The sequence below is a fragment of the Alosa alosa genome, chromosome 4 (assembly GCF_017589495.1).
Source record: "Alosa alosa isolate M-15738 ecotype Scorff River chromosome 4, AALO_Geno_1.1, whole genome shotgun sequence".
Classification (NCBI taxonomy): domain Eukaryota; kingdom Metazoa; phylum Chordata; class Actinopteri; order Clupeiformes; family Clupeidae; genus Alosa; species Alosa alosa.
The window spans coordinates 13869484-13886515 of NC_063192.1; the positions used below are offsets into that span (position 1 = coordinate 13869484).

The following is a 17032-nucleotide window of genomic DNA, read 5'->3' on the forward strand; positions in this document are numbered from 1 at the left end:
AAATGGCACAATTTGGACCAGAGCATTGACAACAGTACTCTGAGAAGCCTTGTATTATAACAGCATCTGGATGTAAAATGCACCTACAATTGTTGGTGTCATCTATTCACTTTTTGTAAAAGAACAATTATATGGGCAAACTGATATGGTTGTAAAACACAAAAATCTACATGATTGTATAACTGAATTTTGCCACCATCCCACTTGATTGAGCCATTGCGGTTATCACTCGTAGCAACGAGAGAGCTTTATTTGTTGTTGAGACAGACAGAGGAGGTTTGAAAGACAGGAGAAGGCGGTGTGGTGCACCTGCACTTTGTAACCACTGCCTTGATGTGAAGTCAGCAACATGGTGCAGGAACAAAAACAAACACGAGGCAGAGTACGGTATAGGCCAGTGGAGCATCATAGCCTATAAATATTGTTACTTGTTTTATTTTTAATAACCAATCTTCTCATGGATTTGTATGAAAACACATTTATTTTGTTTTGTTAACCAAGTCAGGACTTGGTGTCTAATTTTCAAAGAGAGAGGAGAATTCTATGTTTTCATTTTGACAGGAAATCAATCTAGTGCACAGAGGTAAGTTGTTTTTTTTAACTGAATATGAGAACATTCAACTTCTGTTTTATTATAAACTGAGCCTTAATGAATAGGAATTTCACTTGTATTTTGCAAACGTTCTGCATTCTCTCTACTGATTATACAGTCTGTGCACAAAATGGAGCAAAATGTTGCTGATTTACTTACAGATGCATTTTCAGGTATGAGTAAGACTGTGTTTTTATGTCTCATAGCTGCTGATAAAAACGATTATTCTCTGCCATTTTTCACACATTTAATGACAAAAATATAACAACAGTAAAAACATATTTTTTATTTTTCCTCCGACAAATACCCTTCTCTGCCAGATGTGGAGATAGACTTTGAGCATCTTAACTTTGAAGACTATGCGGAACAGTCATCTCTCGCTGGTAGAGCCCAAGAAACAGAGAAGAGCGATAACACCCAGGAACCGACAGGGGCACACAGACAGAGCTCGCTGCAGAGCTCAGAGGAGAACCACAACATGCACAAAAACTCAACAGGAAAGGAGACGTATGTGCAAGACACTGCCAGTGAGATCGAAGTGGAGCTCAGTCATCTGGAGGATATAGAAATGGCAGACAGGAAGAAGTACATGTATGATTCCTGTGATATTTGGCAAGATGATGAAGATGAAACAAGACACTGGACTGAGAGGCCATTTCCTTTTGGAGGAGATCAAACAGGAGTTGACCAGTCAAATGCAGGGGGATCAGACAGATGTGGTAATGTTCAAAACGAGGAGGGTGAAGATGGTGTGCCATTTCTACAACTATGTAACCCTCAAAGTGTTGATGACACATGCAGTTATTCAGACTCCAATTCAGGAAGTGAGGATGCAGAAGCTACAAAACAACATTTGTCGGTGGACAGAGAGGCAATGAATGAACTGTCATGCGTGTGTGCATCTGAGAACACTGCTGGCTTAACTATTTTAAGCTCACTGCCAACTGCACATGGTGCACAGGCGGAGGGAGGGGACTTGAGGGAGTTTTCTGAGGAGGACCAAGCTTGTGTTGGTGAAGACTTTGCGGAATACCCAACAGAACTGACAAACAACGATGATGACGATGATGATGATGATGATGATGATGTTGATGTTGAGGGTGATGACGAAGAAGAGAAAGATGACAATGAAGATGAAAGGAAAGTGAAAAGTGATGCCAAAGCACCTGTGAGCAGAATTGGGGCTGACAACACACAAGAGGGGGAGTATATACGAGAAGAAGAAGAGGAAGATGATGATGAAGGTGAAGAACAGGAACAAGAGCAAGAAGAGGAAGAAAAGGTTGCTGTTGAGGTTGTTGTTGATGATGATATAGTGGAACATGGACCCATGCATGCCAAACCTCATGACTCCACAAACACTTACAGCAGCGATGAGAGAGTTAGGGAAAGGCAGCCTACAACGACCTCCCAAACCATGAGCAAGGACGATTCAGGTCCCCAGAATGAAGATGAGTCTGAAAGTCCCAGCATGCAGCAACATCGACATAATGACAAACTCTCCCAAATTCAGGATGTCTTCACTAATGAAGATGCTGCAATACAGCGAGGTAGAGCTAAAAAAGAAATCATAGCCCAAGGAATTGAAGAAGAGGAGAGACATGGAGAGGGGCAGAATGTTGTCAAACAGGATACTGGAGTCGACGAACTTCCATTTGACAGTGAAAATGAATTCCCTGTGTACTCACATGATGTTGACACTTGGGGAGGTTGGAGAGAAGAGTTGAACAGATACATGCCCAACACAGAGCTAAACTTAGATGTCAACATCGGTGAGCTGGACGCACAGGACCCTGACATTAACATCCCAAACACCAGAGACTGTGTTGCTGTAGCCAGAGAAGATGAAAGCCGTCTCTTGGGAAGGATAGATACCATCACACCAGAGAGAGCATGGCCATCTGAAACACTGTGGGACGAGACCAGCCAACAACAACCCCTCAGGAATCCATCAGCAACTTTGGGACAGGAATTTGTTGTGGTTGAGGATGTGACGTCAGACCATGACTTTTTCTTTCACACCAGCTTGGAACAGGACAGTCATGTCACTGACTGGAGTTTGGGTGGATGCCTGCTGGACGAAGATACTACACAGGAAAGCATGGAGGACAACACAAGTGACACATTTGGAGAGGAAGAGAGGAGCTGGGATCAAGAGAGGGAAAGAATTGAGGCTTTCAACAGGTTTTACAATGATTCAGAGGAGAGCAGTATTGAAGGCATAGGAGGTTAGTGATTTAAATTAACAATGGGAATATTGGTCTATTTCCAAAAAATGGCATAGTATTAACATGACTGATGTTCTTGTAGTAGTCATTGGTTATATCATCTGAATGTGATGTAAGTGGTACTTGGTACTGTGAAAAAATATGTTTGTTTAAAACATGTTAACATTTGTTTTCATGCCAAAAGAAAGAACACATAAAGTACACTTCTGTTTGGAGCCCCAAATAGCTGAAGTTCTGGACTCAGAATCAGAGTTGTAAGTGCAAATTCTGACTGTGATGGAAATTAACAACATACTTTGCAACATTGCATGCAATATTCAGAATGCACTTTTGGTAATCATGAAAGCTCCAGTCATACTTACATTTACTTCTTCTAGTAGTGACATAGAAGCTGACGAAGACTCCGAGGAGGATTCAGACACAGAAGACATAAACGATGAGGTGGGTTGTTTTACTCCACATTGTCTTCTTTTTCCACTATACTAACTTGCAATACATTTGTGGGTTTTGGGAGCCATGAAATTACTGTTTTCTAGGAGCAGAGTGACACTGAGGAACCACAAGTTAATGCGTTCCCTTGCCATAATCGTGAAGAACCGTCAGAGAACGAGTTCCCTCCTCAGGATCAGGAAGAACCGTCAGAGAATGAGTTCCTTCCTCAGGATCAGGAAGAACCATCAGAGAACGAGTTCCCACCTCAAGATCAAAAAGAACCATCAGAGAATGTGTTCCCTCCTCAGGATCAGGAAGAACAGACAGAGAATGTTTTCCCTCCTAAAGATCAAGATTTGAAGTTTGAAGAGGTACAGCCCATTTCTGACAATCCAATAATTGGTCAACTGATGAAAAAAGTGATAACTGATCAACCCATGGAAAAACAGCTGACTGATCAACCAGTGGAGGAAGAGGGCATAACTCTGCAGACATCAGACAAGCAGATAGTTACCCTGTGTCCAACCACATCTAAGAGGCAAAAGGTAAAGTCTTTTCAGTTCTGCATTAATTCTATAAAATCAACACTTTCTCATCTTTCACACAAATGAATTACACAGAACATGTGTTTTTGTTGTTTCTGGTATACAAAAAACTTGTGCATGTGATTCTCCACAACTATATTAGGTTAAATTCAGCAGTTAATTAGATCTTACCAGTGATATAACACAAGGGGTATTTCATTTGTTCCTGCAGTGGCTTAGAATACTGAAGTCTACACTCAGGATGTGTGCGATCATTGGAACTGGACTGCTGACTTTCTGGTGGGCTACAGACCATTTGGACTGGACAATGTGGTAGTTGCAAACTAGGAGCCATAACAAGCATAATAGAATGCTGTCTATATATTTTTGTAATTTGTTTTCTAGCCTATACCTTAATGTGGCCTCCAAATAAGATGGATGACATAAACAAGTGTATTTTATCTTATTTCATCTTGAGCAATAAAAAAGTAATAAAGTTTGCTTTATAAATAAATTGTGTCGTCATCATTTGTCTTGCTCTCTTCTTTAGGCCATTAGGCTACCGGTAATTATCTTGCAGACTGAACCTGACAATGAGCTGAGGCCTATGTAATTTGGTAGTCAGGATACTGTATATTTTTTGGCATTTAAAGGGGTATTCAGGGACTACACAACTATCATTTCTGAGCACAGGCATGATTGGAATAATCTTGCATTTAAACTGATGACAAAGGAATGCTGAGTGCCCCCCAAAAAAAAACTACCGTGTTTTATTTTTAAACAGTTTAAAGGGGTGGTTCAGGATTTTGGACATAGGACCTCATTTCCAAGTAAGCAAGTGTGATATTTATCATTTATGACATCCAGTCCTTCTAATTGCAGAGTTTGCAGGTGCTAGGCTAGTGCAAGTCAACGGTATGTGCTAGCCTGCCACTAAAAACAGTCTTACCTACTCCAAAGGACACTCGAGGCAAATTCCAGACAATCGATGTAAATGTCTGTGTTGATAGAATAGTGTAAGAAATACAACTACCCCGCGATCGGCGTTGCAATAGTTATACTTTGTTCCCTGAAGTTGGTAGTAGTCATTTTGCATCTCAGCGGCGGACTGATATTACCAAGGCTACTACTAGGTATCCCCATTGGAGTGCGCTTTACTGTTTACTTTTTGGCGCAGTACTACTAACTGGAGCAAGTATAATTCTGCCGCTGCTAAGACACTAGTCCCTCAAAATGTAATGCGATCGTTGAAATGCAAGGATAGAATAATGTTAGAAATAAAACTATCAATACAGACATTTACATCGATAGTCTCATGCTATAATTTATTTGCCTTGGGTGTACTTTGGAGTGGGTAAGACTGTTATTAGTGGCAGGCTAGCACATACCGTTGACTTGCGCTAGCCTAGCACCTGCGAACTCTGCAATTAGAAGGACTGGATGAAACGTGTTGAAAACGGTCTCCACTGATAAATATCACACTTGCTTACTTGGAAATGAGGTCCTATGTCCAAAATCCTGAACCACCCCTTTAAGGCTAGAGTAGGGCATAGCCTTCATGAAACTGATTTGCATCTACCGGAAGTTGCGTAGGAGCAGTAGGCTGGCTTTCTCAAAGACAATGATCAGCTGGAAGAAAGAATAACAACGTAACACTACGAAGTGTGCGCGTGTGTGAGAAGTGAAATACTTTAAGGTTACATTGTAATAAGTGCGCTGAATAAAGTGCTATATAGCCTACTTTTTAGTAAGCATAACGTGAAATTGAAGCCTAGGCTAAATGTTAGTGTTAGCCGACATTTCTTGGCAGCATTTGTCTAGAGGAAAGTTCAATTGGAAGTCTCAGCCAGTGTAGCTAAGCCTAGGCTACACGGCAGTAATGTCAGTAATACTCAGTAATAAATCAGACGATGAAATAAGGTGGTTATTAGACGACTACGGGATCAAACATGGGCCAGTTGTTGGTAAGTGCGTTGGTAATAGCATGCAGCCTTGAATTATCGGTCACAATCTTTCAATATTTTCATCCAGTAGACTATGCAGTAGCCTAGCTGTCGACCAACTATTTATTTAAAAATGGCAGATTCAACGCGGTATTTATACGAGAAGAAGCTCAAAGAAGCTATGGCAAACGAGAAAAAGGCCAGATTGAGACCCAGGCCACCCTCCGACAGGTCGCATTACAGAGAGGAGGGTAAGCTATGTGTGTCTCTCTCTCTCTCACACACACACACACACAGACAAACATACATAATAGGCCTATAGCCTACACATACACAGAGTAATGTCGACAGTTCATTTCAAAGCTCATCTCAGTGTTTCCAATTGCATTTCAGAGGAAGAGATCACCTATGAACGCCGTCGGCCTCAAATGAGTTATGTAAGTTCTCTTATAGTCCTACTGGTATTAACTGTATTTTTTATGTAGGCCTAGTATATAGTTCATATTAAAAACCTCCCATTTCTTCCTTTGTCAGCGCAGGGATGAAGATCTCCGCGAAAGGTAGCCTAATGTAACGGTCTATCATCACTACACAACACATTCTCCAAGTGATGTTATTACAGTGTTACTGCCACTTTTTTTTCAGACAATGGAAATACAGAGAAATGGATGATGTAGATAACTACAGGTAAGCCTGTTCACCGCTCATCACTATTTGATTATTGTTGACATTGATCTGAAGTCTCTACACTGGGTCTTATAGTTTTCAGAGGCCCCAATAACCAGTGCTAGAATGTAACGAAGTAGGCTACAAATACTTCGTTACTGTAGGCCTACTTAAGTAAAAGTTCCACTTATTTGTAGGCCTACTTTACTTAAGTAGAATCTATAGTGCATACTTTTGACTTTTACTTCGTTACATTTTGCAGCATTTATCTGTACTTTTACTCCGCTACATTTCTACAACACCATCGTTCCTTTTTACATTACATTTTATGATCAGTTTTTTTTCTCTTTGACAAACAAGTTTGTTTCACCAGGGGGCTGGGTACCAAAGATCGTGCTACGTGCCCCGCTTCTAAATCTTTGAAACTAGTCTAGACCAGGCAAAGCTTGAAGCCATCTGCATTTGGTAGGCTATATTCACCAGACCCATGGCTGTACTGGACATGCAACTGTGTTCTGTGCCCTGAGCATATGCTTGCCATTCTCTGTCTGTTATCTACAGCAGGGCCTCCTCTCCGATGAGATTGCGAGTCCGCGGAGCAGCGAGGTTACAGGCTATGCCCATGCGTCTGTCACACGTCTTATCATTTGCGGCACAAATGAATGGTAGACTATAGAACCGCTGTCCGAAAAAAACTAAACATCTTCCAGATTAAAATATTTCTTAATTGTGTGATAAAATAAAGAGGCATAGCCTACATTTGGGGGGTAGTAAAGTAAGCGCTCATTCAATGTTTATGCGCGTCTGCGCAAGTGAAACTGAACCTTATCATAAAGACACCTTTCTCAACAACTTTTCTGTTCAATCTGGACCGGCAGAATTGGCATTATGATTCACCGGACGTTTCCCTTGTCTACTCCGATAAACTTCAGGCTCTCGTGTTTTGCTGAATGATACTTAACTCAGCAGATCACTAGATAACCAGAATTAGTCTCCAGAATTGTAAGTCAGAATGTAAATTGGGCCACGGATGGTAAGCACAATTACATCAGCTTAAAACTATCTAGCCTAGTATAACCTAAAACAGCTTTATTAAAATGCTACACCTCATAGGCTACTGATTTTTTTATAGGCCTATAGGTATTAAGATAATAAATCATTATGCAAGTACTTTTACTTTTAATACTTAAAGTACATTTAAAATCAGGTACTTTTTACTTTTTTTTAAGTATTGGCATTGTGGTACTTTTACTTTTACTAAAGTAAATATTTCTCTGCTTATTTGTACTTTTACTTAATTTCTGAGTTTCAGTACTTCCTCCACCACTGCCAATAACTAATGCCTAGTTGGCAATTTTGAGGTTAGTACAATCACATGTAGGCCCCTTACAGTAGCTGTGGTGTATAGTGGAGTGTGCCTCATGGTAATTTCCTAACCCCCACTCTGGTCTAACACGAACAGGATGCAAGCCACATACCGCAACATGACCCAGTCAAGGTTGGGAACCGCACCACTGGCCACTGAGGAGAAGAACTCCTCGAGCTCCGGGATTCCACTGTGGGTGAAGTTTATGTTGTTCCTGCTAGTAGCTGCCCTCCTCTTCTTTGTCTTCATCAACATGGAGCCAGCTGAGGGGGTGCCCTTTAAAATATTAGGTTAACCACCAGGCAGGTCTGAAATCGTTTCATAAAACTGTTTCAGTGTTTTATATTTGGTTAATAACTCTGTTATTTGCCTCCACATTTCCTGGAGGGTCTATGTACATAGGAATAGCCATGGCAAAGGTTGTGTCTCCAGCTTTGTAAATGTTTAAATATTTTTGTGCTCATTTCTGATTGCAAGGTGGTAAAGGTTCTGTCTGTCTCTGTGTATGCCCAATCACACAACTACTGGTCCAATTTATATCAAGTTTTCTGACAAGGTAGAGCAGGGGTGTCAGACTCATATTAGGCAGTGGGCTGAATTTGTTGGAATGCAACATCCACTTACAGTATGAACAAACAAGGCATAATGTTATAGGTTTATCATGCTACTGTCATACACTGCTCGGTCTTTCTTGAAATACCCTACCTGCCATGTCAGTCGTTGTCTTTTTCACCAGCATAGAGAGTATATGGTGACGCCAATGTGATACAATTGTTGGTGCAGCAAACCACCTTTTTCCTAAGGATGATTTGTAGTGGTAGGTTTGATAAATGTATCATGTCATAGAGATACTTCTTATTACACATAGTCGATGACAACTGGATTGTAATTTCCCCGTCCTACCCACAACATCTAGTAGGGCCGTATGAAACCTGCTGGCAAGCTGGATCTGGCCCCTAGGGCTGGAGCTGATACCCCTTAAGGCCAATTTATAGCCCAGGCGACAAGTGTTGCTGGATAAAAATGAATTGCTGCCGACAGATATCACAGAGCTGCAGGCTTTCATGTGTCGTTTCAAATTTTTGATGTATGTGACAAGCTCCGCGACACCCCAGCAGACCAAAATTGTGTTGCTTTTACATCATATTTTGTCGTGACACTTGTTTTTAGGTAGAGGATCACTATATCTGTTCTCCTACAAGATCATCTTGAACAGGATGCAATAATTTGGTTTCACAAGGGTCTGTAATTGCTTGACACCTCTTGTTTTCATATCTTAAAATGCATGTCAGAATCCCTGACATGTCAACAGATATCTTCCCTATCTATTTTAAGCTTTTCTACTTTTTGTCTAAGAGTGCATAGCATAACTGTGATAAATCATCAGCCACTCACACAATTAAGTACCTTACAAAATGTGATGAGCATCCTCATTGAAAGAGACAAGACCGTGTATGATTGGCTTGTCCTGTCCGATGAGTTGAATGTCCGTATGAATGTATCAAATATCTGACTGGCATTTGTATTTATATTTTTTGTCTATGCAAATGACATTGTTTTAATTTTGTAAGTGGGAATGGGACAGGAACAGTCTATGTTGTATAAAACAAACATATTGCCACTAATGTGATGCACAGTAATATAAAGTAAAAGATTTCAGAACACATTTTCTGTCTAGCCAATTAAATGTGTGTTTCAAATTTGTCCAGTTTTGTACAATATCCAAGAGCATTTTCCTAAATAAATAAATAAAATACATAATTGCTTTACTGTTCTTGTTTATGTTGTAATTTATGTTTCACATATGGATCTAATATTAAACTTCTGATTGTAGAAATGTTCCTAAATTGTTAAACATACTGACTGCACATTCATACAGGAAGGCAGGCGGTTTCATGCGTATGTGTGTTAATGCCATTTGTCAGAATATGAATTCAATCACAAATTTCAAATAAAGACTTTTAATGATCAAAGAAATAGTTACATCTTAACAAAAAGAGATGTTCTCACTTTGTGATTGACCTCTAGTACAATCGATGGTCACTACTTTTTACCAGTGCTAAGGGTCTCAGGTAGCTCTATTTCGCACACTGTTGGGACATTATGCATTTCACGCCAGCATTTAGGGGAGCTGAATAGCAGCATTGTTATGCCTCTGATCCCATCGTGTGAGGCTAGTGTTTACACTTGGGATGTCCATTTGATGGCCAGGCCCTTGGGCATTGAAATAAACTTTTTCTTATTAACAATATCATCCAAGTACCATGTTATTTCACCTGTTTGTACATCCTGTTAAGGAAATACTGTGCCTCTATCCCATGAAAGTATATATCCTAAACAGATTGGAAAGGTCCATTGGATAGTGTTTGTATGTTTGTGTTTAGCAACTGAAATGTTAACATTTCATACTGTTAAAAAATAAATGACTATAAACACATCTTAAATACATGAATAAGTATCTGCTGACGCATATAAATATAAAATGACACAAAAATAAACCAAGAAAAAAAAGAATATACCTCTGATACAAAAGAAACACAGTTTTACAGTCAAGGGATTGTCAAGCCCAAATGAAAATTTGTTTCTCTACAATTCAGTACAACCCCCAACCAGTTCTAACGAGCAGTAAAATATGCAACTGAATGAAAAACCATTACAGAAACATCAAAGCACACAAGCCATAAACAAAGACCATTTCAGCACACACCGTACACTAACCATACAAACTGCATCTTTGCAGGTATAAAGTGGCAAAGAACTTTCATGTACACTGAACTGTATGTAGGTATGTCCTTTTGGGAGCTAAACATACAGTAGAGTAGTGTGGGGGGATAGGGGATGAGCTACAATGCAACTCTTCGATCAAAGTGCTTAACAAACTTAGATTCCATTCCTGCTACTCCTCACTATGAATGAATACACAACACAATGCCTCCACTACACTACCTCTAAATATGTCTTAATACTATGCAAATGTGCTTCACCTGCACCTTCACATCACACATTTTCATCTCGATAGTTTGTACTGTAAATGCTTCCCTTTCATGTGATATTGGGAATACCATTTCATAACAGTAGACTTACAGTATATGGTTGACGTCAGCATGGCTAGGCGACAAGCACAGAATAGCTTGTGGAAAATATCTCTCCGAGAAGATGTCTATAATTCTTAATAAATAGCTCCCACATGGCCAAGTACAGATATGTGTAACAAACTGCTTACTGGAAATAATATTGTTATTTCTGTACCATAACTATTTAAGATGCGTAAGATTTTGTAATTAATTACCAAAGAATTCTGAATTTCACAGAATGAATAATTAAATCTTACACCTCTGTGCCTGCACTTATAACCTCACTGCAAGGTTCAGGTTTTGTCGCTGGTATTTCCTTTTTTACAATGTCTGCATTGACTTTCATTTTTTTCACGGCGACAAAACACATTCTATTTTTCAGGACAAAAAGATGAGCTGAATATAACTAGACATACATGCTCAATACTGGGATAAGAAAAACATAGTTTACTGTTGTACTTCTGTGCAAATCTGTCTGATTTTATTCACTGCACTGCACTGCACTGCACTGCTTGTATTGTATTGTATTGTATTGTATTGTATTAAGCACTGTATTTCAAAACTACAACCTAGCAGCATTTCTTACACAATTAAATGGAGTTAGCAAACTTTTTAAAGCTAACACATTTAGCAGGACTTTGGTGCTACACTCGCTCAAGGCAAATGGGGGTTCTGGTATTCAAACGAGACCTATCTGAGAAATGTATTTGAATACCTGCAAACAAGCTGACCTTCCCAGGAGTCAAACCTGCATTGAATGGATGGATGGATTCCACATGGAAAATATGTAGTTCTCTGTAGTTTTGGTCTTTGTCTTGTCTCATCTTCTTCGTCTTGTTCCTGAGAAAGGGTCATGAGTTGAGATACATCCATAGTCTTCTGTGGGCTGGTTCTCGTGCGACTCCTCACTTCAGTTCTGCAAAGAGAACAAAGTCATAAGTCCCACAATCCCCTCTTACTTCAGACCCCATGATTCATTATTCCCAAAGACAACTAACACCTCAGAACATCTTTCAGATCAGTGTAATTTACACTTCAGAATGCACAGTGAGGTGCATGCACTAAAAGAAAAAGTAAAGAGTATAAAGTACAGGAAAAAATACATAGTTACGCAATCTTTACCTTGTCTGTTTTTGTTTGGTTCCGTTCTGTTTCGTTGTCCTGCTATTTTATAGTTGTCAGTGCGATGTATGTATTGTCTACACCTGTTGAACAAAAGGTTTGTGAATGCTAAGTGTACACACACACACACACACACACACACACACACACACACACGTACTTACAAGTTCTGCTCTCTCTTTCTAATTCTGTAAGTTTTCTCTTCCTCTTGGAGAGTATTCTGAACACAATCAGGATGATAAAGGTGGCCACAACGAAGGTCAACCCTGATACCAGCAAACTGATCATCACAGGACTCATGGCCAGGTCTGTGTCTGCTAGCACACACAAACACACTTCAGTTCAGTAGGAAAGTAAGTGCATGTAATTAGTGAATGTAATGCTATTATCAACACCAGCAGTATTACCAATAGCAGGGGTCGGAACCCTATGGGTATGACAGGTATATAGGAGCAGCATGCTGCAGGTGACACATTGTGCAAGGACAATAGGATAAGAGTAAAATTACTTACATCCTAATGTAGAATAACAGTGAAAGTGTAAAAAGTACACATCAAATTACTATACTGTATGGCTCCCCTGACATAAAATTTGCCATTTTATCAATGGGGGATGTTAGAATATGGTCTACATTGTAACATAGATAAAGTGCAGATAAAGTGAAGATAAAATGCAGGTATGCAAACTGCTCATTGATTATGCACTATGTTTTCTTTCTGCATCGCAGAAGGTTGCAGAAAATCCATGACGAAATTCCCCTGGGCATAATATCTCGACTCAAATTATGTCCCTTACATGGCCAGGCTGCCAAGACTACGACACCACACATTATCATTTACAGTGCGATACCCTCACCTCACCTCTGACAGAAATGGGGAGAGGCTGACTCTCTCGGGAGGCCAACATACGCTTGCCCATCTGGACTTTGTACTGGCAGCAGTAGTAGCCCTCGTTCAGGGTCTGCGCGTTGCTGAAGTTGAAGGTCACAGCGGATGTGAGAGCCGGCAGAGAGTGGCGCACGGTGCCGTTGGGCCGGATCAGCCGCAGCTGAAAGGAGCCGCCTGGGTACAGGGGATTGGTGGAGCAGGTGATGCTGAAGCTCTCTCCCTTGAACACCCACCCAGAGGGCACTTCCATGGACGTGTTGTACCAGATCTGTGGCCGGTTAAGCTCCACTGGTGGTGGAGAGAGAGAGAGAGAAAGAAAGAAAGAAAGAAAGAAAGAAAGAAAGAGAGAGAGAAAGAAAGAAAGAAAAGACATGGTATATGGAGCTCAAATAAGGTCAAGCACAAATCAAATAGAAAACAACATGTACGTCATGCACTCAACCAACTTCAACCATTCATATGGGAAAATGTGCCTTTGCCATATTAATCAAACAAATAGCATCCACAGCACAAACAAAACTGACACTTACTCTTAGGTGCATAATGTTTAACATGAATTACTAAACAGCCAGAGCAGGACAGATTCACACACAGTGGATACTACACACCTACTGCAATGTCAATGTAGTTACTGTGGTACATGCGCTTGGGAGGGTGCGAGCTCCTCCGATCACTGTTGACACAGCTATACGTGCCCTGGTGTCCGACCTCCACATCAGTAAGGGTCAGCTCCATTCTCCTCTGTCCGTTGTCAGCCCTCTGCGTCACAAGAGGAGTTTCGACACCCTTCTTGTACAGGTGGAAGTTGAGGAACTTGGGCCCACTTGGGGCCGTGCAGCTGAAATGTATGGCCTCACCCACTTGGAAGGCAGTGAATGGGGACAGAATGGACAGTACAGGCTTCCCTGGTTGAGAGAGATGAAGTCTGATGTCAATTTCTAAAAGGTTCTGTGATTTACATAGAAACTACACTGCTCTAGCTCGACCACAAACTTATATTATTATTACCTGAGCAGTCCATCATGGCTTCTTCAAGGATGGTACAATTCCTGTTGGAATGCAAGCAGTGCGTCAGGTCGGGAACTTCACCTGTGCAACTGACATGGTTCAGCCACACGGCTCTGCTGGGGCTAAATTTGAAGCCGCTGGGCAGGGAGGCAAGCCAGCACCCCACTTCCCTGCACACTGTCCGGGTATCGCTCATGTCCCAGCCACGGTTACAAACGGTCACCCACTGTCCTTCGTGATTGATCTCCACCCTGCCGCGACACTCATGACCGTCTCCGATTACTTTTGTGACAAGGTCTGAAAAATTAAACAGCACTAGTCTGAACATGTTCACATGAAGAAAAAAATAACTAATATCCGCTTAATAGTGATAAATTGTAACGTTAGTACCATTTGTAACTCACCTAAAGCTTCAACGTTCACATATACGATACTGCAACCTACAGAACAATAAATAACGTAAGACCATCGCATAAATCATACATTGACCTAGACTATACCTAATACATCTCAATTGATCACCCTACTATAGCTACACTAACAGTATTGTATCAGAAACAAGCATTTCCAGACCTAGCGCTGAAAGAACAAGGGCAATCCTCGCTATCGGTGATGGTATTTTTGCAGATTCCATGACTCCAAATGACGTGATGAATGAACTCCAGATCTCTCTGTGATCCCTCACTTGTTCACAAGTTGTCCGATGAAAGACAAACAATTGTTTGTCATTTACAGAATCAAAAAACACTTGTACATCAACAGCTAAGATTGCTCGGCGTCGCTTACTCTCGATACTTGGTCGTCGTAGAACCATGTTTAGTCACATGTGACATTAGTTGTGTTCGACTGCTCGTCATGGTCAGTCCTGATGCTGAGATTCATAATGTCACAGGGAATTGCGGGAAATGTCAGAGGATACTGCGTCAAATTTCGAAATGTCATCAGCAAGGTTAAAGTCACTTCGGCGTAACCTTCTGAACAGGGTAACGTACTATATCAGCAGTTTTGTGACGAGCTTCAGCTTATTGTTGCTTCCCAAACTATGACAACATATGACAAATGCAGTACAAACCACAGAAAATATGCTTTGCGTCTTGTCTTCTACTTCTTCTTCGTCGATTTTTGTTGGCGGGTTACGCCTGCAAAGCGCATACCGCCATCTACTGGACAACATAATCGAGCATGTAGGCGCAAGGATGAAATGCATAGCAGCCTAAAAGAAAGGCAAAAGGCCCTGTGTTTGTGTTAAGTACTACCATTGACTGCGTAAGTTGCTAGTTAGTGTAGTCATGTTGCTGTGCAGTCAGGGTAGACGAGTAGGCTTAATGTTTGGAGTTGTAGGCCTAGTTGCATTCCAGAATGTAGGCTTACTCCAATTTCCATTCTTACTCCGATCATCATACCCTTCATGTTGAGAAAAGACCATTCTCACATGCCTCTTTTCTTGTCCTAACACTGTAGCCAAGTAAATCACAAGCAAGCTTCCTTCCGCAGCTCCTATCTTCACCGGTGTCCTGCACCTGCACAGATATGATGTAGCCTAGCTTGGATTTGTCATGCCCCTATATGTTTATTGTTTATGGGTCCTTCTTAGCAAATGGTGGCATTTGAGGGTGGTAACCTTGCATTAAAAAAATGTCTAATTTTCATTAATCTCACAAAGGACACATATGCACATTACATTACATTACATTACATTACATTTGGCTGACGCTTTTTAACCAAAGCGACTAACAACATAGTAAACAGTAAGTTTTAGAACAATTCTCACAATTTTAGGACAGTTTAAAAAAAACATTAGAGTAAAGTAAGAACTAGACTGCATTTCTGGCGGGAACTGCGAAAGTGTGCTTGCCCTGGTCCGGTCAGCCATGTGAGCAGACAGTGGCATACGCTATGCTGAACCTGGCTTGATCCAGGCATTGTAACAGTGCCTTTCAATGTTGGAGCAGTGACAATATCTCAAAAGCTCTAGGAGAGGGCTATTCAACTATTGGCTTGCGGGTTGAATGCGATTTGTTGGATTTTACCTTTGGCCTGCCTTCGAATTTAGCTTCTATGACTGAGATCAAATCAATAAAATAAAATGACAGCAGTGATTGAAATGACAGCAGTGAAATGATGTGTCTTGCGCCTCTCAAACTGGGCTATCAGGTAACCTACAGTACAACAGAAATTATGAAATATGACCAAGGCATTAAAAAGCTGCTTGTTTGTCAGGATACTTTTTCACTGATTTATTTAAAAAAAAAATTGAGCTATGAGTGTGAATGTTATATATTCCATCCCACAAATTATGTTTTACTGGTTTATTTCACAAATAATCTATATAGATTTGCTCTATAAAGACCTTATGTCTGTTTGGGATTGTTTTGTGAGCCTGGGGTTGTTTTGAGAGCCTATTGATGTAGCCTATCTCAGAATAAAGGAATACTTCATATTACTCTAAACCACCGCCTGTAAATCAACTGTATACTACTGTCTACATTGCACTATATTTCTTGACCTGTCTCTGTATGTTTCATCACCTTTCTATACTTTGCCTCACATTGCAACACAGCTCAGATCTTTGGTTGCTATGAAGGCCAGTCGTTCTAAATGGATGGTTGCTATGGCCAAAGGCCAGTTCTATCTCTGCCGTTGTCAAGCGGGCATATCGTAGAATTCTGATTAACCTTATCTTAAAACATCTCTATTTTACTTAGCCCACTTCCATACAGTGGGTCCCATTAAGAAGTGGCCACTTCATTCACGCTTACCGTGATACACACAGCAGCATTAAATTAATCTGTCACCATACGCCTATGCCTACGTTTGCAAAGAAAACATTTTAATTTGATTCACATGAAACGTTACATTTCATGTACATGTTGACAATGAGTAGGCTAGTTTTGGTTGTTGGTGGTGTTATTGCATTCCTTAGTTATGCCTACAATGCAAGTTCCCTCGCGATTGGAAGCTCCTGTAGACAATAGTAGACGCATTTCAAAACATCGCGTTAGGAGTCCTTGCCACTTCTTTTAAGCTGTCACAGACGTAGGTGCTACTTTTAGGGCTAAAGTGCTTCGTGAATTACTGTTAGTAAAAAAAAAATAGCAGTCCTAAAGTTACACGTGACGAAGTTACGAGTGCAAGTATCTCATATCAAATGACCATGGCATTACACTAAACAACATAAATCCCAATTAGC

The 17032-nt window shown here is 40.6% G+C and overlaps 2 protein-coding genes across 6 annotated transcripts; one reads left to right on the top strand and one right to left on the bottom strand.

The window, feature by feature from the left end:
• Nucleotides 1-502: 502 nt before the first annotated feature.
• On the top strand, nucleotides 503-4284 carry si:dkey-183p4.10 (FK506-binding protein 5). The gene is made up of 7 exons (XM_048241155.1): nucleotides 503-583; nucleotides 711-765; nucleotides 913-2820; nucleotides 3005-3074; nucleotides 3198-3261; nucleotides 3357-3797; nucleotides 4009-4284. The coding sequence occupies exons 2-7, from the start codon at nucleotides 723-725 to the stop codon at nucleotides 4111-4113; spliced, it is 2631 nt and encodes an 876-aa protein (XP_048097112.1). The 5' UTR covers nucleotides 503-583; nucleotides 711-722; the 3' UTR covers nucleotides 4114-4284.
• Nucleotides 4285-9696: 5412 nt separating this feature from the next.
• Nucleotides 9697-15357, bottom strand: si:ch211-150o23.3. 5 transcript variants are annotated; one of them, XM_048241292.1, is made up of 9 exons: nucleotides 14629-15356; nucleotides 14416-14526; nucleotides 14247-14282; nucleotides 13843-14139; nucleotides 13443-13739; nucleotides 12808-13122; nucleotides 12112-12264; nucleotides 11948-12030; nucleotides 9697-11741 (listed from the first exon to the last, which is right to left on the bottom strand). In XM_048241292.1, exons 1-8 carry the CDS (start codon nucleotides 14654-14656, stop codon nucleotides 11990-11992), a joined length of 1278 nt encoding a protein of 425 aa, XP_048097249.1. In that variant the 5' UTR covers nucleotides 14657-15356; the 3' UTR covers nucleotides 9697-11741; nucleotides 11948-11989. The 5 variants fall into 5 exon arrangements, 4 of the variants coding, with proteins under 4 accessions (XP_048097249.1, XP_048097247.1, XP_048097248.1 ...); XM_048241290.1 differs by having other exon boundaries at nucleotides 14416-15355; XM_048241291.1 differs by having other exon boundaries at nucleotides 12112-12261; nucleotides 14416-15354.
• Nucleotides 15358-17032: the final 1675 nt, after the last annotated feature.

Coding starts and splice junctions, on each gene's coding strand:
- si:dkey-183p4.10 (XM_048241155.1), top strand. CDS start 723: ATGGAGCAAAATGTTGCTGATTTACTTACAGATGCATTTTCAG. Junction 766..912: donor ACTTACAGATGCATTTTCAG/GTATGAGTAAGA, acceptor CTTCTCTGCCAG/ATGTGGAGATAGACTTTGAG. Junction 3,262..3,356: donor CAGAAGACATAAACGATGAG/GTGGGTTGTTTT, acceptor ACTGTTTTCTAG/GAGCAGAGTGACACTGAGGA.
- si:ch211-150o23.3 (XM_048241290.1), bottom strand. CDS start 14,656: ATGGTTCTACGACGACCAAGTATCGAGAGTAAGCGACGCCGAGCAATC. Junction 14,140..14,246: donor TGTGAACGTTGAAGCTTTAG/GTGAGTTACAAA, acceptor TTAATTTTTCAG/ACCTTGTCACAAAAGTAATC. Junction 13,123..13,442: donor CTACATTGACATTGCAGTAG/GTGTGTAGTATC, acceptor CTCCACCACCAG/TGGAGCTTAACCGGCCACAG.